At 42.4% G+C, this 26,377-nt stretch overlaps 1 protein-coding gene across 1 annotated transcript; it reads left to right on the top strand.

Annotated features, from left to right (window-relative positions):
• Nucleotides 1-2,914: 2,914 nt before the first annotated feature.
• LOC134658491 (zinc finger protein 431-like) lies at nt 2,915-26,377 on the top strand. Its single transcript, XM_063514177.1, has 14 exons — nt 2,915-3,164; nt 3,637-3,791; nt 4,272-4,317; nt 5,292-5,482; nt 6,942-7,070; nt 8,106-8,182; nt 9,314-9,430; nt 11,055-11,264; nt 13,945-14,046; nt 24,582-24,842; nt 25,046-25,143; nt 25,247-25,461; nt 25,912-26,098; nt 26,138-26,377. The coding sequence occupies exons 1-14, from the start codon at nt 2,915-2,917 to the stop codon at nt 26,350-26,352; spliced, it is 2,253 nt and encodes a 750-aa protein (XP_063370247.1). The 3' UTR covers nt 26,353-26,377.

Genomic DNA, 26,377 nt, shown 5'->3' with positions numbered 1-26,377 from the left:
GGAGAAAAGTTAATATTGTGCAGATGCTTTAAATTCTACCTCAAAATGGCGGGATTTGTCTCTCGCTGGATCACGTCACAATTACTTTTTTATCGCTATATAAATAGAATCAAATCAATGGCGTCCCGCCCATAGCGGTTGTACATGTGAGAATAAAGCGTTTTTATTCTATTTTTATTTCATTACATGTAATAAACTTACGTTATTTTTAAACTATGGAGTTCGTTTTATTTTAAGAACATACGTCCCGTCAAACTCGATCATATTTTTTTCACGGGTCACTCACGTTATTTAATATGCCAGTTTACGTGAGTGACCCGTATTCAATTGTATTTTATACAATCGTGATATAATGGAGAGCTTTTCAGTCGAGTACCGTGTTTAGACAACGAAGCTTGCTGAGTATTGTATTATAGTACTGTATACAATATTTTTTACGCGTCAACAAAAATAATACTTTAAACTAGTAGAATCATATAGGTAAACAAACCAAAAGTATACAGCGAACAGCCGCGATATTCCTTACACTCGGTTTAGACTCTCGCGCGAGCCACGAGACGAGCCGCGCCACGAGACGCGAGTCCACCGTTTACACTCGCGCTCGGCTTGTCATTCGGTTATAAACCTTATGCCGTGCCGAGCCGCGAGCCCACCGCTTACACTCTCGTCTCGTGGCTCGGCTCGCGGCTCGTCTCGTGGCTCGGCTCGCGGCTCGTCTCGTGGCTCGCGCGAGAGTCTAAATGGACTATAATGCTCGTACGCGACCCGGCCGCCGCGCCCCGCGCTCCACGACGGGTTGGTCAACGACACCTCGTAACTCATGAGGCCCTGGTACTTATGCATAATTTAGGCTAAGTTTATTTTATTGTATAGGTACAATAAAAATTTTGTGTTACCTACTTGTATCTTATAAAGAACAACAACTTGCTCCGCGCTAAATTCAATTTTAAAACAGTTTTTTCTCGATTTTGGCCACCGTAGCCTATGGAGACTAACAAACAACGCTAAGTGGTTTTCGTAGTCTATGGATGTTGCTATATGAAGGGTGTCACTTGCGCGTTTCTGACTTATGAAGTAATTGTTTCTACTATACTTACAACCTAAAATAAATAATTAATTTGAGCTATAGTTTTGTTTCATCCTCTTGACGGCGGCGAGCTGTAATTAGTCAATTTCATTATAGTTGACTAAACCGTATCGTAATGAATATTATAGTTGAGTGGGGAACCCATACATTAAAAGTACCCAATTGCAGTTTGGTATACGAAATCTTAATTCAAGAATTAAGTAGAGTCCAGACGAGCTGGGCAAATCGACCGATTTGATCAAGAAAATAATTGGCGCCAATCTCACCTAGTGTCCACACGTACACAATTTAATCACCAATTTGCATTCCATAGACACTAACTTCGAAAATTGGCATTTTTGTGTCCGCATCTGCTGATTTGATCGGGGAATCAAATTGGCGTTTGCGACCGCACGGCCTGATTCAATCGGACAATTTCATCAGATTGGTGAAAAATTGTCTCGTATGGGCTCCACTTTAGAGGGTTCAAATATCACCATAAATCTTAAATTGGTGATTATATTGGAGATTGACGCCAATTTCATTTCTGATCAAATCGGTCGATTTAATCATCCTGTCCGGACATCGCTTTATGGGATAGGCAAGGCACGCGAATTTCGTTTTTATGTCTACACCAAACATCTAAAGAGACAACTTTATCAAATTGTCCCGTCTGGACTGACCTTTACCAGACTACAGCAAAGCTAGAGCATAGGGTTACAGGGGTTAGAGGAGATGAAGAAGTGATAATAAACGTCATAATTTCATAAAAGTTTAAAACCCCCTCCACACTCGAATCGTTCGCCCGCGTTTCACGCACGTAGTCTGGAGGGGGCTCTAATAATAGACTATCAGACCGGACCGCGATCTTGGAGCGTCGCACCCATAAGTGAGAGCGAGAAACATATATCTATTTCTCGCTCTAACTTATGAGTTCGACGCTCAAGGTCGCGGTCCGGTCCGATAGTCTGTTATCACTATCACTTGTTATATGCTTGTTATCGATATGTGAAACCATGAAACCATCCAATGTTTCCCGATCGTGTCCCGATCTATGCCCAGACTTAATTCTCTTTGCCAGAACTGCAATTTTTATGGCCAAATTACATGAAGTTAAAAATGTGTGAAATGTCAAACTAAAAAAAGTTCTATCCCCCCCACCTTCCGCCATCCCCATTCTCCAATTTCTATTTTCTCCATCCCCTTGGGTAGCCCACGCCCCCTCTAGCAGTACTCAACTAATTTGTTTTGTTTTGTTTATTGCTTCTCACCATAACATAAAAATAAGTAGTTGATTTAGTTATTTAATTTCTATTTGATATTAGAATATTTGTTTTGATTTACGTTAATTAAATTACCCTCATGTGAAATCAGTTCGACTCGTGCACCCGGCTATCATTCGAAGTGTTAACAAATTAAATATTTTGAGAAAAAAAAACTTCTAAAAAATATTGATTTTTATGTAGCTGCGAGGCTACTTGCGCAACGCTACTGGACAATCGATTGAAGTATCATTTGTCATTGTCAAAAACTCTAGGTTTGGGAGATGAAAACGCATATACATACACACATACAGAACTAGATCAGCCATCTTTTTGGTGTTTTTGAGCAAAGTGATACGTGTTAACTTGAATTTCAAGCTTTTAAGCAGTGAAACGGCGAATGAAACGGTATTAATATGTGCCAAAAACTTGAAATGTTTAGTAAATAAAGTGATACATTTCTGTTAATTTTTAATATAATATACCTATGTGCTACCTATTTCATTCATGAATAACCAGTATGTAATACAATAATAAATAAGTATCATCATAATTACTCCTTTATTTAATTACATAAATAATAAAAATGGCAAATATAGAAATGAATGACAAATTTCAAAGTCCAATTTCTATTGTGGTAAAAAGTGAGCCAATAGAGTGTGATGTGGACATTAAAGTGGAGCCCCCAGATGAAGAAGCTTCAGTTGAAGTTACTTCTAGCATTAAAAAGGAATATGAAGAAGGAACGGTTGAAAATTTGACTGTTAAAGAGGAATATGATTGTAATGCAGTTGAACATATAACAGTGAAGATTGAACCTACTTTTTATAGTAGCGGTAAGTTTTATAGTTATAGCCTCCTAAGACCCAGAAGCATTTGTTTTGTTTTTGAATTTGGAACCCTTAGTTACTCAATGAAAGTTCAAAATATTTTTTGGAATATGTACAAAAATTTGTACGCAGGGACTTAGGAGGATAGTGGAGGCTTCAGCCGGAACACCAACAACCAGTTAATTTATAAAGTACTAGCAACCCGCCCCGGCTTCGCACGGGTTAACAAATTATACATAAACCTTCCTCTTGAATCACTCTATCTATTTAAAAAAACCAAAATCCGTTGCGTAGTTTTAAAGAAGCATACATACAGACAGACAGACAGGGAAGCGACTTTGTTTTATACTATGTATTGATGTAGTTACACACATCTTATCTTTCTTATTATTTCGGGAGCCTTGGATACACTTCAACCCATCGGGATCTTTTGTGCCCCACACCCTTAAAAATGAAGCTATGCTATTGATTTCCACAGATGATGAATTGGACCTAGCCAGCTATGCCCTAGCTAAATGTGAAGAGGCTGCTCAACCAAATAACAATATACGTAGCTTGAGAACTCGCACAAAGAAACCACGGAAGTCAAACGATAGTGATGAGGACTATAGGCCACCGAAAAAGAAGAAAAAGGTAAAGCTATACTGTATGTAATAGAATTAGGTACTTATCATAAACAAATAAAAAAAAATTTATGAATTTTGGAATTTATTTAATTTGCGCTGGACCGCTGGGGCCCCCTAGCCGAGGCGGGTCCCATAGGCAGTTGCCTTGGGGTTAATCCCCTGTAATGTAAGGTGCTATATTCCAGTATAGATAGGGCTTCCATCTCATACAAAAGGCTTCTGTCAGGACATTCTAAGTCTCCATAGGTTTTTTCTACTTTGTAACCCACTCGGAAAGTATTTTAAGAATGCCTTTTTTTAATACCACGTCTGTGGCAATCAAGCATACGGACCACCTGAAGGTAAGCAGTTACCGTTGCGCATGGACGATTGCAACTACAGGCTAGGTAGAACTGGTCACTTTTAGGGTCAAGGTATCCTTGTACAATTAATTAATAATTATGAGTTTTTAATAGCTGGAAGTTAATTCAATTAATGTTTGTTTCAGGTTATAAATGAAATAGTGAAGAAAACATATACAAACAAGGCAAAGAGTAAGTGATATTTCATACTTGAACCCTTTGAATAGGGCTGCCATCTGTCTGGGTTTCCCCGGATTTGTCCTAGTTTGAAGCCTGTCTGGGGAGATTTTCAAAAAGTAAACACCTTATTGAATTTAATTGTCTTTTTAATAATATTATTTTCGGACACGTCGGGAACAAATGCGATTTACACCAAATGTCCGGGTTTTTTAAGTCTTTGTCCAGGTTTGGTGAATTTACCTTTGAACGCCACGTCTAAGACGCGAAGGTCATCGTTGAAGGTTGATATCGGACTGTAGCCGCACGCGTCAGTCAGTCTTTGGCGGTTAAAGAGTTTAGAATTTTTTTAACTTTTCACTCGCGTTCCAAGGGTACATTAAGTCCGACTCACGTTTGACTGCACATCTTTAATAGGTTTCCCTGTCATCTAGAATAGGTAAAGAACTATGGTGTGTATTTTTTCAAAATTGTAGACCAAGTAGTTTCGGAGATAGAGGGGGGGGGGAGGGGAGACGACGCACAGTGATCTTGTAAGGGTTCCGTTTTTTCCTTTTGAGGTACGGAACCCTACAAATCGCCAAACAGCGCAGATGTACAGATTGATTCCTATAAATTTGGTTGCCTCCGTAGGCTTAGCGGCGCAGGGACAGTATCTCGACTACTCGTTTTGTTCTAATTGTACAGTCAGCAGCAGAAGTTGCTAAGCGGGCCAGGTGTCCAAAATGATCTTGACACGACTTTATTGTTGAGAGAATGAGCGTGTCAAGGTAATTTTTGAACACCTCGCCCGCTTAGCAACTTCTGCTGCTTCTGGTTATGTAGGTATAAATTAAAGAGGAATGGGTATATAGTCTATCTCGCGGGCGAGATACTGTCGCAGCGCTAATGTGCTAAACCTACTGTATCTAGTAAAAGAGCCATCATTTTCTTCTAGCTTTAATTGTCTGGCACACTCAATTTAATCGTTTTTTATCATCTACTTACAGAAAAAGAAAACTGCTACTCCGACAATGTGACAAAGAACATAGAGCTAGTGACCATCACGGAGGGAGAGAGACAGATAGAGTTCAAAGACCTCTGGCAGAGTCGCAGACACATGCGGTACTTTTGTGAGGACTGCGCTATAGGCTTCGTTATGGAGGAGCCGTATTTGTTGCATATGAAAAGCCATGCGCCGGTGAGTTTTTTCTTGTGCATTTTATCCATTGCTTTAAGTATGTAACGACAGGACGGGCCTTACGGGCACTAAGAATGGTGCTACTTCAGCGGTGTCACTCACGAATTCGAGCCAATCGTGTAGTCTAACGCAACTATTGTAGTTGCGAATAATCGCGCGTGATGCGAACTCATCAACCAATCGCGTTGTGGCGTTAGGGCTCATTTAGACGGCACGCGAACTCGTATACGATTTTAGTTACATTGCGGACCATTGAGGTTACATGGTTACATCAATTCAGCCGACCGATCAAATAAAGCAATGTAATGAAAGTCGCATGCGAGTTCTTACACCGTCTAAATGAGCCCTTTTACTGCACGATTGGCTCGAATTCCTGTGCGTGACACCCTGACACCACTGTACTGGCCCCATTCTTAGTGCCTTACGGGCCCGTCTTTACTAAGTAATATATAAGTCAATGATTTTAACTAATTTGTGGACTTGTTGGTGCGCGTGCCGCGGCCGCTTCTGAAAACCATCGCGAGCGCGGACTTCTGGCCTAGGGTGTGATATTTCGGTGGTCCCGTGGAAATCTGCCGCATCGTACACCGGAACATGTGACGCAACAGAAATCTGCGTCGCCAAAATTATTCTAAATTGAATTATTTAACTATATGGGATTATGATGATGATGATTCATAAAGCGCTGGTGGTCTAGCGGTAAGAGCGTGCGACTTGCAATCCGGAGGTCGCAGGTTTGAACCCCGGCTCGTACCAATGAGTTTATCGGAACTTATGTAAAAATATCATTTGATATTTACCGTCGCTTTTCGGTGAAGGAAAACATCACCGAAACCGGACTAGTCCCAATACGGGCCTAGTTTACCCTCTGGGTTGGAAGGTCAGATGGCAGTCGCTTTCGTAAAAACTAGTGCCCACGCCAATTACTGGGATAAGTTGCTAAGCGGACCCCAGGCTCCCATGAGCCGTGGCAAAATGCCGGGACAACGCGAGGAAGATGATGATGATGACGATTGAACAAAACTATCCTATGCCCCTCCACGGGCCTCAAACCATAGATTAGTATATATGTTATTACTCAAACCACAGACAATCCAACCTCTAGACATAGCATAGTCGCGCTACCCCCTCTGCCACACATACGGTAGCGTTACTCCATCTTCGAGTCAATCCCGTGCCGTGATTGGTCCGTGTCTTTGAACGGACCAATCACGGCACGGGATTCGCTCACCTCGTCCCCCCGCACCCCCGTATTTTTGGCAGCATCGGTTTCATGAAATAATTGGCCTAATCTCAGTCTAGAGGTTGAATTGTCAGTGACTCAAACTATCTGCATAAATATTACGAAAGCGACTGCCATCTCATCTTCCAACCCAGGGGATTCTAGGAGTTCTAAGCCTTATTGGGATAAGTCCGGTTTCCTCACTATGTTGTTTAATAAAATAAACTTTTATCGCAGGAAGCAGGCGAGTTGATGTGCGACATATGTCGCTGTCGCGGCAACAACAAGGAGCAAATGTACAAGCATAAACTACGACATTACCGACGCTACCGCTGCGCCATCTGCCGGCGTGTGTTTAAAGACAAGGTATGAACTGTAAAAGCGGTAACACACTATCGCACCGCACCGCGACCTCGGTGCGACGCACCCCATAAGTGAGAGCGAGAAAGAGATATCTTTTTTCTCGCTCTTTCTTATGGGTGCGACGCACCAAGGTCGCGGTGCGGTGCGATAGTGTGTAACGGGCCTAAAAGTGGATATTGTGTTTAGTCTTGCTGAGCTCGTGCCATGAATCTATATACATAGTATAGCTGGATCAGGTATGAGGGTGGGGGAAATGACCGAACGGGATAGTCTTATGTATCTTTCAGTAGGAGTAGCAGAGAAAGCGCTATTATTGTTTGTCCCTGTCACAGTCCTTTTTTTCCCACCTAAATTTAGTATGGTTTATGGTGGGCAAAAAATAAACTCGATTAGCTCGACCAATCATATTGTCGCATTGAAAGAAAGAAAGAAAGAAAGAAAGAAAGAAAGAAAATACATTCATTGCGTATGTTCTGTCCCTCACGGACGCACGCGTATAGCACATCTATAGGATCCTACCATCTATGGCTCGTGCACTATTTTTTTTTGTCCCTAGATGCACTAATGTAAAGAAATATACAGTCATCTTTCGGCCTTCATGTCTTCTCAAACATCTTTTAAGACACTGGATAAAAAAAAACTTATTGATTTCTAATACATAATTACCCAAACGATTTTTAAAATGCTGGCAGGGTCGCCATGTAAGGTGGGGCGTCAATTGATACAACTTGTTGGTTGAAAGTATAGTTTAATTCTGATATATGATCCTTAACCGACGGAATATCTAGAGATAAAGTGTGAAGGTGTGTATAAAGTACACACGTAGGGACAAAACTTTCAACTTTCAAATTGCTTTTTATACAAATTATGAATGAATGATTAATATGAATCAGATCTACAAAATATTACTCTGTGACATTGAGATATTTGGTTTAAGTACTATTGTACCTATTATTGAAACAATTTGACCTGTAACTTTGGTGTTATTAATAAAGATTTGTATTTGTATTTGTCAATGAAAATAATTTAATTCCGTAGGAGACAGCGTCGAGTCACGTGATGAGCGAACACGTTCACGAAGCGTTCATCTGTGGAGAGTGCGGCAAGGGATTCAGGTGAGCATAATACGGTCACATCACATCTGAAAATATCGATACGGACAAATTGCCGAAAATATGTATACACTACTGTTCAGCGGTGCGGTGGTTGTAGCTGGTTCGTAGAGGTAGAAGAACAGAAACTCCGTCTTGTAGCCACAAATATATTTTATATAAAAGTAGAAAATTAACACGTACTATTCGTATAGGTGTAAAAATGTGAAGGCAATGTTACTATGGTTTCTATGGTAACGAAAGTAAAAAGTTTTGTTGGACTTGCCAACACTACATGTATCTTAATGTAAGGGAAATAAGGTCGTGTATCTACATATTATTGCACTTTGTAATTATAGATATTTTTAGACGTAACTGTACAATGCACGAGGTGTATTGGGGTTGAGTGCATTTTTACTTGGAAGTGATACCGTCGTTTTTTAGGGTTCCGTACCCAAAGGGTAAAAACGGGACCCTATTACTAAGACTCCGCTGTCCGTCCGTCCGTCCGTCCGTCTGTCACCAGGCTGTATCTCACGAACCGTGATAGCTAGACAGTTGAAATTTTCACAGATGATGTATTTCTGTTGCCGCTATAACAACAAATACTAAAAACAGAATAAAATAAAGATTTAAGTGGGGCTCCCATACAACAAACGTGATTTTTGACCGAAGTTAAGCAGCGTCGGGCGGGGTCAGTACTTGGATGGGTGACCGTTTTTTCGCTTGTTTTGCTCTATTTTTTGTTGATGGTGCGGAACCCTCTGTGCGCGAGTCCGACTCGCACTTGGCCGGTTTTTTATTGGTAGACACGATACGAAACTATATTGGATATCAACATTATCAACAGTTTACGAGTGTTCAAGAACATTACTAGTTTCAAAAACACTTGCTTTTAAAGATCGATAAAATAGTTACGATACAAGTGCGAAAAAGAGGAAATTCGAAACGAGTGGCGATCAATTAAAACACGACCGAAGGGAGGGTTTTAAATCGACACGAGTTGCGAATTACTTATTCGCACGTGTATCGTACAACGTTTTACAGTACATATGGCTCTTTAAAATTTGACATTTGCACGAAAAGTGCTATTTTACGCACTAGTGCGGGAAAATAGGACCATATTGGTTACTGTAAATGTATTTTTTTTAACAGGAGACCAGCCTACCTCAAGAAACATGTGGCGCAACAACATACAATAGGGCAACGACACGAGTGTCCTATATGCGAGCGCGTGTTCTTCCACCGAAGCATGTATAACACACACGTTAGGTATAAATAAATAATAATAAATATTATAGGACATTCTTACACAGATTGACTAAGTCCCACAGTTAGCTCAAGAAGGCTTGTGTTGTGGGTACTCAGACAACGATATATATACTATACAAATACATAGAAAACACCCAAGACTCGGGAACAAATATCTGTGCTCATCACACAAATAAATTCCCTTACCGGGATTCGAACCCAGGACCGCGGCTTCACTGGCAGGGTCACTACCCACTAGGCCAGACCAGTCGTCTAATGTATGTAAATTTTATTAAATTTTCCTACTCGCCTGTCATGTGACGGTTGTTTAATATCTACTAAACAACATCCTACAAACATCAACAGAATAAATAATAGTACTAGGTACAGAAGGTTCACTCTGTAACAAAACGCGTCTATTACGACAGATAGACCGCAAGTTGGCGCAAGCGCGAGCAGGCGTCCGTTCCGTAGCGGCGCGCGGCAACTACTATGGCTAGGCACCAAAAATGGTGTGGGCCGCATGTACTTGTAGCGACGCGACGAAATCGCGGAGTGAGCCACGCTTGGTAATACTCACATCTCGTAATCCCGGACTTGGCGCACAGAGGCGTAATACTTGACTTGAGTATTACGCCTCTGTGCATAGATTATGCCAGTACGGGGCTACATTTTGGGGATATAGGGACATTGATTGACAAGACAAATCAGCTTCTATTATTGAACTGTCATGTCACTGGAATGTTATACTAAATACTAAGCAATGACGTCACTTTCTGTAATGTCAAACTGTCCACTCTTGCTGTTTACTGATTTTTTTTGCGTTTGCACCTGGGGCCCGTTTCTCAAAAGCTTGTAACTTGTAGGTAATACAAGTGGATTTCACTTTTTGACAGCTTTTGTTAGAAAGGGACTTCCACTTGTATTACAAGTCACAAGCTTTTGAGAAACGGGCCCCTGTACAGATATTACATTTCCTCGTTAAATATTTCTCGCTAAAATGAGATGTTCATTTATTAAAGATTTCGAATATTTCGATTCTAAAATGAAATAATTAAGCTTAGAATAGGTTTAAAAGTGGAGAAATTACTGCCCTGGATGAGACTTGAACTCACGACCCCAGAGGTCGCTACTTCAGCGCTCTGCCAACTGAGCCACCAAGACCTCATCCATAGCCAGCGAATCTTTCCACCATATGGGTCTAGGGAACCCTAGCGACGTCTACCGGAAAAGCGTTACAGTTCTTAAACGGCTACCGGAGCCGCGGTCATATTACTTATACCATATTAATGGGGTTGGCTGGTCGAAGTACTTAGCAGATGGCGCCACCATAGCTTGCCCGGTCAATCCCTAGAAATGTGTAATTTTTTTCTTTTTTTAATGCCTCGGATGCCAGCCCTTTTAAGCCAAATCTCATAGAAAAAGGCAAGCTATGATGGCGCCATCTATGCAAACCATTGACAGTTGCCAACCCCATTATAATAAATACTTATTATACTTGGTCAACCAGATCTTGACAGTAGAAAAAGGCGGCAAATTTGAAAAATGTAGGCGCGAAGGGATATCGTCCCATAGAAAATTTGAATTTCGCGCCTTTTTTTACTGACAAGATTTGGTTGACCAGCTATACTTACAATACCCACAGGCGACACAACGAAGAAGTCCGCAACCCAGTCACCCAGCGCTTCATCTGCGACCTCTGCTCCAAGCATCTCAAGACCAAGCAAGCGTTACGGCGCCATCTAGCGGTACACGAAAGAACTAGCAACATGCCGTGCTCGCTCTGTCCTTCCATGTTTTATACGAAGAAGGGACTAAGGCTACATGAGCTCAACAAGCATTCTGACGATAAAGAGTAAGTTATATAAACCGATACCTCTGTTTTAATTTCAAGAGTAAGCGTTACGGCGCCATCTAGCGGTACACGAAAGAACTAGCAACATGCCGTGCTCGCTCTGCCCTTACATGTTTCATACGAAGAAGGGACTAAGGCTACATGAGCTCAACAAGCATTCGGGAGAGAAAGAGTAAGTTATATAAAACGATACTTCTGTCTCAAGCATCACAAGAGCAAGCAAGCGTTACGGCGCCATCTAGCGGTACACGAAAGAACTAGCAACATGCCGTGCTCGCTCTGTCCTTCCATGTTTCATACGAAGAAGGGACTAAGGCTACATGAGCTCAACAAGCATTCGGGAGAGAAAGAGCAAGTTATATAAAACAATACTTCTGTTTTAATTTCAAGAGCAGGCAAGCGTTACGGCGCCATCTAGCGGTACACGCAAGAACTAGCAACATGCCGTGCTCGCTCTGTCCTTCCATGTTTCATACGAAGAAGGGACTAAGGCTACATGAGCTCAACAAGCATTCTGACGATAAAGAGTAAGTTATATAAAACGATACTTCTGTCTCAAGCATCACAAGAGCAAGCAAGCCTTACGGCGCCATCTAGCGGTACACGAAAGAACTAGCAACATGCCGTGCTCGCTCTGTCCTTCCATGTTTCATACGAAGAAGGGACTAAGGCTACATGAGCTCAACAAGCATTCTGACGATAAAGAGTAAGTTATATAAAACGATACTTCTGTCTCAAGTATCACAGGAGCAAGCGTTACGGCGCCATCTAGCGGTACACGCAAGAACTAGCAACATGCCGTGCTCGCTCTGTCCTTCCATGTTTCATACGAAGAAGGGACTAAGGCTACATGAGCTCAACAAGCATTCGGGAGAGAAAGAGTAAGTTATATAAAACGATACTTCTGTCTCAAGCATCACAAGAGCAAGCAAGCCTTACGGCGCCATCTAGCGGTACACGCACGAACTCGCAACATTCTGTGCTCGCTCTGCCCTTCCATATTTCATACGAAGAAGGGACTAAGACTACAAGAGGTCAACAAACATTCGGGAGAGAAAGAGTAAGTTATATAAAACGATACTTCTGTCTCAAGCATCTCAAGAGCAAGCAAGCATTACGGCGCCATCTAGCGGGCCACGGAATATTCCGTGCTTGCACTGCCCTTCATGTTTCATACGAAGGAGTTAAGACTACATGAGCTTAACAGAAAAATAAGATTGAAGGCCTGTCTGTGCACAGTTGCACACCAAATGCGTGTGCGTAGACGTTGTAATATACAGATCCTTATGAGAGACGGCACACCGCTTGTGTGACGTGTGCGTGCACGGCTTCAATATTTTATCTCTGGTGTCTGGTGCTGGTCTCGACGCAAGAAAAAGGTAGTAGGTACAGTCAGCAGCAATAGTTGCTAAGCGGGCAAGGTGTTCAAAATGATCTTGACGCGACTTTGTTGTTAAGAGAATAAGAGCGCGTCAAGGTAATTTTGAATACCTCGCCCGCTTAGCAACTTCTGCTGACTGTACGCTGAGTAAAGATCGGTTTTCCTAGGATAGCGGTGCCGTCATATAGCGTCCGTCTCCATACTAAATAATACGGCTAAATATGGATGTCGTAGTATTTGTATGGAGACGGCCGCTATATGACGGCAACGCTATCCTAGGAAACCAGAGCATGATTGATCAAAAAATTGGCGGGAAGTATTTTCGGCTGTCAATAAGGCGTCACTGCCACAAAAATGCAATTAGAAATCGCCCTTAACGACATCCGATAATTACTGTCTCACGGTGTGCTGTGTATGCGCTGTGTATGTGTGTGTGTGTGTTTTTGATTGATTACTGTCTCTCCTGCAACCAACTAGTGTAAGCAAAGCAAAGACATGTAACTCCGTATAAGATGAATAAAGTCTAAGGAAAAAATGTGCCTCGGAAATCAAGAAAACGTCATTCTCGGATAGATGGCGCACACACCTTTGGCCTATGCTCGGCTAGATGGCGTTGACGACACCTTTTGATATTTAACAATTTTAACACAGGTATCAGTGATATAAAAATAATAAAATCATTTATCCATATAATATAATACATTTTTTTGAAAGTTTTATATATTTTAATTTTGAGTTTTAATCGTGTGTCGATAGATGGCAGTAAATTTACCGTGACTACAAAATTTACTACGACAGGACCCCTCTATACTATCTATTCTCTTTGAAGCAAAGGTATGAAATAGTTATTTGTACAACAAGAGATCAAAGTTTGATATTTCTTCGAGTGCTTATTTTGAGTCCCGTGCAAGCGAAAGATTCTATAGTATAGTTTAGAATCTTGAGCGTAGTAAGGGACTCAAAAGTGCACGAGATGTAAATAACTTTGATCTCGTGTAGTTCACAAAACTTTTCACCTCAGCAGTGAGAACATATTAGAGAACCCGAAAAATGTATTCCTTCTTCATCACTTACCTCTATTCACTCATGTTTTGTTAAGATATACCAACAACTAAGTTTTCACCTCGGCAGCTCGAACAAGGGTACTTTGCTACTTAAAAACAGTGAGCAAAATCGCATTTTGCTCATTTTGTCTCACCCAGTGAGCAAAATGCAATTTTTCTCACTGTTTTTAAGTAGCAAAGTACCCTTGTTCGAGCTGCTGAGGTGAAAATAATATATGTTTATATTTGTCCACAGACGTCGAATGCTTCAGCGGTGTCCACAGTGTGAACGCGAGTGTACCACGCCCGCTTTGCTGAGGCAACATATCAGGAGGATGCACACTGATAGGACCAAGAAGTGAGTATAACCACAGAATAAATAATAGCCACTTGACCGTCCGGCCCGCGAGACTGTTTTCCTCTCAACCGTCCGGGGTTTTTTAGCGTCGCACGCCCCGCGCTGCGCATCCACAACTTTCTACAAAACCCTAGCGTACACTGCCATCTATATTTTTTTAGAGCTAACAATTTAGTTAGGCTACGTTGTTGCATCAAGAGAATTAGTAAATAATGCCGAAATAATCCGTAAGATGGCTCTGAAATCAATTCTTTCTTCCACCCCTTTGGATAGTAAGGTTCCCGCGGACGGTTAAGAGCATATTTTTTTCGGATACTATGCTATCGTCGGACGGTCAAGTGGCTAATACTAGGTACAGATGATTCACTCTCTAGCAAAACGCGTCTATTACGACAGATACGACCGCTAGGTGGCGCAAGCGCGAGCAAGCGTCCGTTCCGCAGCGGTGCGCGGCAACTACTATGGCTAGACACCAATATTGGTGTACCGCATGTACTTGTAGGTACTTGTAGCGACGCGACGATATCGCGGAGTGAGCCACGCCTGGTATAACGCGATTTCCATTGGCTTCCCTAAAAATAACCATCAAAGATTTTTTCATTTCTCATGCTCTGAAAGAGGGTCATTGTTGTTCTAAAACGTGTGCAGAAAGGGATACGTTTCTGTACTAGAGCATTTGACTTCCAGGTACGATTTTTTAATTTTTTTAAGATAACTTGGTTTTAAATGGATTTGTTATACAATTTCCATTCTGATTTTTAACTTCCCATTCCATAAACTACGATTCATTTGCCTAAATTGTTAATTGAGAGTACCTACCCTCGAGAAACAGTATAAAAATTTATCTAATTTATTACATACCAACGATACCGCTGATTGGTATGCTTTACTTACATTCGCGTATTCGGCCCTAAAAGCGCCAGAGGTGCAGGCCCAAGGCAACCTGACCGCTAAGGTGAAATCTAACATAGTCGCGGCCGATTGTTGGTCTAGTACAGTTGAACTAGGTGGTGTCGGGGAGCCCGCCCCTAGGTCGCCCTCTGTCTTAAAGACAATCGAGTCCAAAGTTTATGAGGGTGATTTGAGAGGGGCCGTTCGCGTGCTTATGTCAGATGCCTCAATAGCACCTCCGGGCCCTGAGACGCTTGCTTCCTTGCGAACGAAGCACCCGCCCCCGTCCCGCACGTTAACTTTCCCTCGGGAGCCGGATCGGTCTTTTCAAGCCACGACAGTAAGCGTGGAGGACGTGGTCCGAGCACTGGGGACGTTCCATAGCGGGTCAGCCGCGGGCTTAGATGGAATTCGTCCAGCTCATCTGAAGGAGTTGACCTCGAGTTCTGCGGGTGACAGCGGGCAGCGGCTGCTCGAGTCTCTGGTCAAACTGTGCAATTTTTTACTTAGTGGGCAGTTAAACCGTGAAGTTTGTCCATATTTGTACGGAGCGTCCTTGTGCGCTTTGACAAAAAAAGAGGGGGGTATACGGCCAATTGCCGTGGGGAGCACGTTTCGCCGTTTGGTGGCCAAGCTAGGGTGCCATGAGGTTAAGGAGCGCATGGCTGAGTTTCTTCAGCCACATCAGTTGGGGTTTGGCACACAAAGGGGGTGTGAAGCCGCAATTCATGCCACACGCACTTTTGTCATGGATCCCGGGAATGCAAACTGCATCGTTATGAAATTGGATCTTAAGAACGCGTTCAATACCGTAGAGAGGGACGTTCTGTTGGGCGCAGTGGAAAAATATATTCCTACCCTGTACCCTTTCCTGCACCAGGTGTATCATTCTCCATCTAACCTTGTTTATGATGATTCCCTAATTCTTTCGCAGGTGGGTGCGCAGCAGGGAGATCCACTTGGTCCGCTTGTCTTCAGTCTTGCTATCCATGAAGCAGTGTCGTCTCTAAAATCCCCTCTTAATATTTGGTATTTAGATGACGGCACTTTAGGTGGGGAGCCTGAGGTCGTAGAGCGGGACTTGGCTTTTCTTCTCCCCTGCCTTAGGGATATGGGGCTGGAGGTAAATGCGGGGAAGTGTGAAGTTTACTGCTGTGGAGCTACCTCTTCTTCTTCTTCTTTCTCTTCTTTAAGGTCTCTGCTTCCTGGTCTCAAGGAGCTTTCAGACGAAACGTTTACCCTTCTGGGTTCTCCTATATTCCAGGAAGCCATTTCTAACGCCGTAGAGGCCAGGAAGCGTCTCCTTTTACTCACCCAAGAGCGCCTAAAATATATTAATGCCCATGTCGCCCTGACTCTGCTGCGTATGTGTTTCGCGGTTCCCAAAATTACATACCTGTTGAGAACCACTCCAACATGGTTGTGTCCGGGTGAAATATCCTCTTTTGACGGTGCATTGAGGGGTACGGCAGAGACTATCTTGAATGTGTCTTTTTCAGATGAACAATGGACTCAAGCGTCTTTGCCGATACGTCACGGTGGCCTCGGTTTGCGGTGTGCGGGGGATGTGGGCTTGCCCGCCTTCCTAGCATCGGCACATGGAGTTGGTGACCTTGTCTTTAAAATTTTATGTTGTCAGGAAGAAAGGGTTACCATTCCGTTTGTCGAGGATGCACTGTCGAGGTGGACGGCTCGTTACCCTACGGCGTCGCTGCCCGAGGCTCCGCGAGTACAGCGACTTTGGGACGAGGTGGGGGCTGGGGATGCTCTTGCACGGCTTATGGGGGAAGCCACGGGGGTGAATTTGGCCAGGTTGAAGTCGGTGTCAAATGCCGAAGCGGGAGCGTGGTTGCAAGCTTTGCCTGCTCCTCATCTGGGAACACTCCTGGACAACGACTCATTGCGGGTGGCAGTGGCTCTCCGCCTGGGCTGCGATGTTTGTGTACCTCATAAATGCATCTGCGGCTCCATGGTGGAGGCGACCGGCCATCACGCTTTGAGTTGTTGTCGTTGTTCAGGAAGGTTCCCGCGTCACCACGCTCTCAATGACATTGTAAGGAGGGCTTTAATATCCGCCAATATCCCCTGTGTCCTCGAGCCTCCGGGCCTCTGCCGCACCGATGGTAGAAGGCCGGACGGCTTGACTTTGGTGCCGTGGCAGAGGGGCAAGTGCCTGCTGTGGGACGCCACGTGCGTTAGCACTTTCGCGGCCTCACACCTCGGCCGAACTGTGCGGACGGCTGGTGCCGCTGCAGATTTTGCCGCGGTCAAGAAGCGGGATAAGTACGCGAACCTGGCAAGTAATTATTATTTTGTGCCCCTTGCGTTTGAGACTACTGGGTGCTGGGGGTCGGAGGCTATTGCCTTTATTAGGGAAGTGGGACGTCGTATTAGGGAGAGGGGGGCTGATGCCCGCGCGGGTTCATACCTGGTGCAAAGGTTGTCCATCGCCATTCAACGTGGTAACGCTGCTAGTGTGATGGGTACCTTTGCGCCGGGGACAACCCGCGGGGGACTTTTTGACTAGGCTTAAGCTAGTCTTAAGTTGTTACTGTTTTTTGTATTTGTATTTTGACATTTATTACAATTGTTTTTTTTTTGTTTAGTCGTGTTTTTTAAAATCACATTCATTTTACTTTCCTCGTATTCGAAATGAAAAGTAGAGTGTTTAACTCGGGTGAAAGGCATAATTTCACCCCTTGGTTAACAATCTACTGTATTATAATCCTAGTCTAAGGAAGACAAGTAAGCTGCTTGCCCAACTGATACATTACACCTATAACAAACACAAGCAAGAGAACCGGACTGCATCCGAAAAAGCAAATCTAACCATAATAGGGAGTATTACTGCAATGTTTTGCCGCCAGAGTGCAGCACTAGTGACTTAAGTATACCATAGATAGAGTAACTTATATATACTGTACCTTAAACTGTTTTTCGACAAGTTTTCACAGACAATCAAATATGACATTGATACATCAAGGCTGTTTGTTTATGTATCTGCCTCTTTATCGCTCGAATATGCAAGAGTGATAGAGAGGTTAGATAACAAAATTTCTACTCTGTCGGTTGCGGTAGACCCTTAGATTGTGACTTATTGTGGGAGTGGTGCCTCCTACGCAGACCTTCGCGTAATATTCCCTATTAAACAGATTCAAAACAGTAATTTTGATGTCCAGGTACCAGAGATGGGCAAAATGTAATCGACTAACGATTAACGATTAAGACTAAAATAATTAATTGCTACTGACGATTGAAAACGACGACTGATCAATCGTAGTTGTATAGAGTGCAACTAATTTAGTTGCAACTAAATTAGTTGCCGATTGATTACGGACAACTAATTTTTGTAATCGACTAATTAGTTAGACTATTTTGTCCGCGGCTAATGTTAGAAGCAAATTAAATGGAAAACCTGGGTATGGCTATGTTGACAGCCAGCAGATTAGGACATCTTAACGCATGTATAAAAATGAAATAGCACATGTGTTACTTGCGATATTGACCATTTTTATGGAGTGTAAAATGTCTCTTATCTAAGGGTAAATAAAATTTCTGTAATAAGTAATAAGCACCTAGAATCTAAAATGATTCATGACAACATGTTCAATGTATATTATATAATGTGACCTAGAGACCTCAAACCATCTATGAGTATGAATTTATGAGGTATGAGTCTTACATCGAGTAGCCTGATCGATCAATTTGCTACCGCTTCAATATATTGGCAATAGCCCTAATAATCAAAATATGTATGTTGATTGATATATTTGAATGTAGAATGACGCAAGGAAAATGTACAATAGTTAACGCTGAGAGTTCTTTACAAAGAGGTTAAAATATTTTTAATGACCACACGTTGAAAACAAATTAGACCGCATAGATAATAAACAACATGCAGATGTCTCATGCAATAAATAGAACGTGTTTTTTTTTGAAAATGCGTCGGCACTTGCTTCAAAATGCAATAAACAACTTCCAGGTAAGTAGGATTATCCCATTGTTTTGTCGCCGCGTGACACTAAAAAGAGTTTTATTATTGAGAGCGACAGCAGAATATTGATAATTTCTTTGTCTAAGATTTACTCAGTATCGTGTACAACTTAAGTATTTATAATGCACCAATCTACATATTGTTTGCGACTTGTAAATATTGCAGTTTTTCGCGATTTATCGTTACCTGTATCCATAATATAACGATATATACTACACATATATCGTTATATTATTGCCCATAATATTACATTGTGATTCAAGCATTTCAAATTAAACGTGTATACATAATTTTAGCTCAATCGGTTGAAGGTATCTGCTCCGAAAAAAGCTGCAAGATTCTACCCAAACCAAGACAGGTACAACATACGAGTACCTCCAATGTACATACATACCAACTTTTAGTTACATATTGCAAGTTAAATAAAAAATGCAAAAACCAGCGATGACATAGTTTTAATATACGAGGGGTGTTCAAAATATTCTCGGTATGAGAATGAAAACAAACAAGTACGAAAAGTTTGATATTTTTATTTTTCAATATACTCCCCCCCTATGTTCATACACTTAAAAGATCGATCAATTATTTTTTTTAATCCTGCATAAAAATATTTTTTATCTTTGGTGTAAAAATGCTCCTCCACTGCCGCCTTCAATGCTTCATCATCGGAAAATTTATTTCCACGCAGATCCTTTTTAAGATTGGGGAACAAAAAGAAGTCGCTGGGGGCTAAGTCCGGACTATACGGTGGGTGAGTAACAGTTTCAAACCCACATTCAACAATAGCTGCCTTGGCAATATGAGCAGTATGGACGGGGGCGTTGTCATGCAGAAGCATAACACCTTTGGTTAACTTTCCTCGCCTCTTTTCTTTGATTGCATCCTTTAATTGACGTAGAATGTTAGCGTAGTACTGTCCTGTGATATTTACACCTTTTTCTTTATAATCGATCAGTAATACTCCTTCACAATCCCAAAATATCGTGGCCATGACCTTGCCAGCTGAAGGGATGACCTTGAACTTCTTGGGATGAGCTGAACCCTTAATGTGCCACTGCATGGACTCTTGTTTACTCTCTGGGTCATAATGATGAACCCAGGTTTCATCTCCAGTAACTATTCTTTGCAGCACCTCATCAGGATTTTCACCGCACAGGTCAATAAAATCAGAACAACAAGCTACACGCATGTCTTTTTGAAGCCGAGTCAGCATTCGCGGAACCCATCTTGCACTTACTTTTGACATATTAAGATGGTCATGGATAATATCATGTACGGTACAAATAGAGAGATTGGTTACTTGTGCTATAGATTTTACCTTCACTCGACCATCTTCCAATATAAGTTTTTCCACTTTATCAATATTTTCTTGTGAAGTAGCTACTACAGGCCGGCCAGGTCTAGGGTCGTCTTCAACACTCTCCCTTCCACGTTTAAACTCGCTTGACCACTTTTGAATGGTAGATAAAGAAGGAGCAGACTCACGGTAAACACAATCCATTACCTCTTTTATGGTTTTTTGATTTTTACCCTGTTTTGTCAAGAATTTTATCACGCATCGATGTTCTAATTTAGTTAACATTGTCAATTCCCACATGATTAGTGATGTGCCGTCGAGAAATTACGCACTTACCGTAATTCTCATTAGTGAAAATTACCGTAAATTACCGAGAATTTACGGTAACTTACCCATGAAGTATATTAAATTAGGATTGAATTTTGCTTACGAGTCAAGTGGTTTTATAGTATTTAAATGTTTTTTACGTTATTATTATTCTGTGTAGTAATATTATCTGACACGTGGTTGATTGGTATAATGAATTTCTCCTTATGTTAGTCCCAGCTCTATCTGGGCTTCTGTGTACGGCGGCGGGGCCAAAACGCTTTATCCTGGGTTACCAATGTTACCCTAGGGTTTAGGTTCTGGGCTTTCATCTCCCTCTTGATGTTGAACTAACATGTGCCGGGAGGTCTTCGTCTTCCCAGGAATGTTGTGAGCTAGGATACTGTATTGTATTGTATTGTAACACGGGCAGATTTCCGTAACTCGACGACAGGCGCCTATTTTTCATCACAGGGGGGTGGGGGCTAGTCCAGCCAACGCAACCCTCAAGAGGAAGGCTGACCTGCTGGATCCTGGAATAGCGACTTCGTGAGTCTTTCACTGATACCAGGCATGGCCTTTCGGCCTCCAGCCTGGTTTAGCCAGTGTGCTGTGTGATGTTTCTTTGTACGTTCCAGCAGCACCTTGCTAAAGTGCATCGGGAGAATCGTTTCCGGGCCAATCGAATCCGCACCTGATGAGCTTTCATGTAATTATATGGCTCAGGGCCATTAAGAGTGCTCTACTGTCCGATAGGATGTGGATGGAGGATCCTACTACCATCCTTGCAGTGATGGCAGCCGCCGCATTGATGATGGCCATGCACTCAGCTTGGAATATGAGTTATGGGCTCCTAGCGAAGTGGTAATGGACACGTTGAGGTCTTCTGAGAAGGTTCCAGAGCCCGACTCACTGTCTGTTTTGGACCCATCAGTGCAGATTTTCAGTTCACGGGTATTAAGTCCTCCGTGATCGTGATTGTCGTCCTCGTATAATTGTATTTTGTACCTTTTGTCACAGATAGTTTGTTTATGAATCTTAAAACACACTTGTTGTAATGTAAGTCATTAAGATTAAACTTTACCTTACACTTCAATGCTTGCTTACATTATGACATTGAAATATAAAACCTGGGAGATATAAAAGCCCAAAAATCAGCGTTTTCCCAGTAATAAGACCTAGCTAGATTAATTTTTCGCCCCGAAAACCCGCATATAGCCAATTTCATAGAAATCGTTAGAGCCGTTTCTGAGATTCCCGAAATATATATATATATATATATACAAATAAATACACAACAATTGCTCGTTTAAAGGTATAAGATCTTATACATTTAAGCTAAAATAATAAAGAACTCACTTTATTTTTCGTTAGGCAAGTTTGATTCAACCTACTTTCATTAAAAACACTTTAAATCGCACATGAAATGAAACTTATTAAACATTAGTAAAATAATTTTATATTAATGTGTATTTAATCTCTAACATCTAATTAAATCATTGATAAAAGTTAAAATTTATCTTAGAAATATTACCCGAGAACATTCGCGGGGAAGATTGCCCGTAATTTACGGCGGTAATTTACGGTAATTTTGGTAATATACTAGTTCCTCTTGCCAGATTATTTTGAAAATTTCTATACAGATTGTATTACCTAAATAAATATCAATTCTGTAAAAAATAGTTTGAAAAAATTTAAACTTAGACCACTTTCTCGATAATTACCCGTACGGAGAACGTTACCGGGAAAGTTACCCGACGATTCTCTCTGTTCTCGTAATTTACGGTAACGGCACATCACTACACATGATGTTCATGTTTGTTCAGCAATTGCAGAAAAACAAAAGAACATCTCGCTTCGAATTATACTTTTTTTTAATGTCAATGAATAAACCTTAGCGGCCAGTAACGAAAGAAATTTTAGAAGAGGTTGTAAGATATCAATACCGAGAATATTTTGAACGCCCCTCGTAGATTTAACCGTGAAATTTAGTCGATTGAAACTAAAACTAATTTAGTTGTTAGTTGTACATTCTCACAACTAATTTAATCGCAACTAAATTAATCGCGATTAAAAAATGACGATTGATATTTTTAATCGATGTAGATATGAGCGCCGCGCCGGCGCGCCGCCGCCGCCGACAAAATTTTCGCGCCGCCGCCGCCGACGCTGCGCTATCGGCGTGGCATCGGCGTGACCTTGGTAGCTAGTACTACTTTCAGAATCAGATAATATGTTTTTAATCGAGTTTAGATCATTAACGGCGCCACTTCAAATAGTTTATAGCCATTCAAAAGGTATTTTAGGCCCAATATAATTCAAAAATATCGAAGGCAAATGCAAACTTATCTGTCTAGTAATCGCGCTACTAGTCTTGGGAAAACGAAATTATTTAATATCAATTTTAACATCAATATGCTTGTAAACAAACTGATTTCCTTCCATTTTTATTGTGGGACATTCCACATTACAATTTATAGATTGTATATATACGATAGTCAATAGACATATGTCAATCACAATGAAAAAATTAACTGTGATCAACTCTGGCTAACGTGAGACTCGAACCCACATCTTTGGATTACCGATCCAATGCATAACTAATTTTGCCAGCTAACCATCATCATTTACCGCGAATTTAACCATTGCAAGCATGGTTAAACGTCTTTAAAAGGTATAAAATTAGGTTAATTTTGAGATATTAAGCGTTTCCACGTCCAAACGTCCGGCCGTTGGCTTCGCACGGAAGGGCGTCGGAATCGGGTCTCAATTAAACTTGGCCACTGTTCAAATTTCAAGCTTTGCTCTCTCACAGCTCAATCTTTGGCTGTGCATCGCTCGCATGGAATTAAACCGCTATCTGAACCTGCAAGTTTTTGGCCCTGGTTGGAGCTCAACTTTCGGCCTGTTTTAAAATGCTTGAGCATTGGTCCTTATCCGATCTTAGCTCCATTGCAGCTCGGCCTTTGGCGTCGCACGAATGCGCCCGCAGGAAAGCTCCAGATCTCTTTAACACTATGGCTTCAGTCTTTATCGGCCTGTACCCTCGCTCTGCTCTCTAGCAGCTCGGCCTCGCACTGAAGCGCGCCGCAATCGGCGCTCCAGGCGTTCGGCCGTCAGCCATGCTTACACTTGGCTTTCGAACTTAGCTGTATGCTTACCTGCAGCTCTTCCTCTGGCCTCGCATTGGGAGGCGTCGAAATCAAGTCTTCGGTGTTACATGGAGCTCGGAGTTGGGCCTCACTTTTTGATATAAATCGGTTTTATTGGGTCGATATTGGTTAATGACGGAGCTCAATTTTCTTTGGACTGTCGACAAGACGTTTCCCTGATCATAGAGAAATATAGTAAGACAAGAGTGCTCACTCCATACATCAGTTCAGACTATTAATTTCAGTGTCTACATCTAGCATCGAGTAGCGGAACTATCAGTACTGCTACTTGACAATAGATGTAGCACCGTCCGGAAAGTCTTATCTCAACAGCATAAGACTTTCCGGTCGGTGCTACATCTATTGTCAAGTAGCAGTACTGATAGTTCCACTACTCGATGCTAGATGCTAATAGTCTTTTTGGTACTAAAACTGATGTATGGAGTGAACACTCTATGTATTTTTTTCTATATGCCCTGATACAGCCAAACCGCAATTTTTAACTTAGCACAAAAGATAAGGGCCTCGCTAAGATCTTCCGGCCAGAGCCTCGCCAAGATTAAGACCGCTTCTGATGCCGCGCAATACCGCTTATCCACAGTTTATATGATATCAATTTTTTTCGTAATATTATTCAATAAATTATCCTTGAAAATAAAAGATGCATTTATTTCATAACTTTCTTACAGCAAAAACATGTTTTTTCGGTAAAATTTTGGTTTGAATTATTTTTTCATTAATCGAAGGTGTTTCAAGGCCACGCCGCCGATTCGCCGCCGCCGCCGACCTATTTTGACCGGCGCGCCGCCGCCGGCTATATGCATATCGGCGCTCATATCTAAATCGATTGATTAGTTAACTAAAAAATTAATCGATTAATGCCCATCTCTGCCAGGTACCAATGCGACGACTGCAAACGTTTCTACTGGAGCAAAGGCGAGTTACGCTCCCACATCGTCTGGTCGCACGCCCCGAGCCGCGGCAAGCGCGCCCTCTTCTGCTGCGGGCGCGAATTCCGTACACGAAGCAGACTTAAAGACCACATAGCGATACACCATTTGGGGCACGAGAGGGAAAGGATACATAAGTGCGACCAGTGCGACAAGGCTTTCGCGGTGAGTTTTTATTCTTTTCAAAAGTGTCTGCTGGAGCAATGGCGAGTTACGCTCCCACATCGTCTGGTCGCACGCCCCGAGCCGCGGCAAACGCGCCCTCTTCTGCTGCGGGCGCGAATTCCGTACACGAAGCAGACTTAAAGACCACATAGCGATACACCATTTGGGACACGAGAGGGAAAGGATACATAAGTGCGACCAATGCGACAAGGCTTTCGCGGTGAGTTTTTATTCTTGTCTAAAGCGTCTGCTGGAGCAAAGGCGAGTTACGCTCCCACATAGTCTGGTCGCACGCGCCGAGCCGCGGCAAGCGCGCCCTGTTCTGCTGCGGGCGCGAATTCCGTACACGAAGCAGACTTAAAGACCACATAGCGATACACCATTTGGGGCACGAGAGGGAAAGGATACATAAGTGCGACCAGTGCGACAAGGCTTTCGCGGTGAGTTTTTATTCTTTTCAAAAGTGTCTGCTGGAGCAAAGGCGAGTTACGCTCCCACATCGTCTGGTCGCATGCCCCGAGCCGCGGCAAACGCGCCCTGTTCTGCTGCGGTCGCGAATTCCGTACACGAAGCAGACTTAAAGACCACATAGCGATACACCATTTGGGGCACGAGAGGGAAAGGATACATAAGTGCGACCAATGCGACAAGGCTTTCGCGGTGAGTTTTTATTCTTGTCAAGTGTCAAGGCGAGATTCGCTCCCACATCGTCTGGTCGCACGCGCCGAGCCGCGGCAAGCGCGCCCTCTTCTGCTGCGGTCGCGAATTCCGTACACGAAGCAGACTTAAAGACCACATAGCGATACACCATTTGGGTCACGAGAGGGAAAGGATATATAAGTGCGACCAGTATGACAAACCTTTTGCAGTGAGTCTGACAGTGATATGTTTTCTTCACGGTATGGTTATACTATTAATCATAGACCAACAACATAGATAATCTACATAACATTCTGAATGTATTCAGTAAATTCAGTTACCATGGAGATTGAGATTCATAATTTAAGATCATAGTTTTTTTCCTCTAGAATTGCGAAGTAATTTATAGATGCCCCCTGTATCTACAATCAATAGCAAAATAACTTTGTTAACAACAAACTCTTGTTTCAGAACAAGCAAGTCCTAACTCGGCACAGGAAGAGCCACAGCGACTCCACGTACCCCTGCCCCGACTGTGGGGTCCGCTTCAAGTGCGAGGCCTACGTCAAAGTGCACCAGCAACTCAAGCACCTCAACATGACCCGAGCAGAAATAAAGGCTTTAAAACAAGCCAAAAAAGTTTTAAACCCACCGAAAGGTTTACGACCCCTTACAGAGGCGCCCAACCCACAAAAAGGTGTACGACCTCTGCCAGGGGCGCCCAACTTTAATGAGCTACCAAAAGGTTTACAACCTCTTTCAGGGACGCTCAACATTGAACCTCAAGATTTAAGTGTGAGAAGTGAAAAAGAAATAAGTTTTGAGACAGTGTTAGTGAAGCAGGAAGTAGATAGTGATAGTGAGATTAGTGTGCCGCTGTTCGATTTGGAGGATTTGAAAAGTAGGGTGTGATTAAAACAAGCCAAAAAAGCTTTAA

This window comes from Cydia amplana, chromosome 22, assembly GCF_948474715.1.
Source record: "Cydia amplana chromosome 22, ilCydAmpl1.1, whole genome shotgun sequence".
Classification (NCBI taxonomy): Eukaryota; Metazoa; Arthropoda; class Insecta; order Lepidoptera; family Tortricidae; genus Cydia; species Cydia amplana.
This window is presented reverse-complemented; position numbering and strand designations above follow the sequence as displayed.

Coding starts and splice junctions, on each gene's coding strand:
- LOC134658491 (XM_063514177.1), top strand. CDS start 2,915: ATGGCAAATATAGAAATGAATGACAAATTTCAAAGTCCAATTTCTATT. Junction 3,165..3,636: donor ACCTACTTTTTATAGTAGCG/GTAAGTTTTATA, acceptor TGATTTCCACAG/ATGATGAATTGGACCTAGCC. Junction 25,144..25,246: donor CTGCTGCGGGCGCGAATTCC/GTACACGAAGCA, acceptor TTTCGCGGTGAG/TTTTTATTCTTTTCAAAAGT.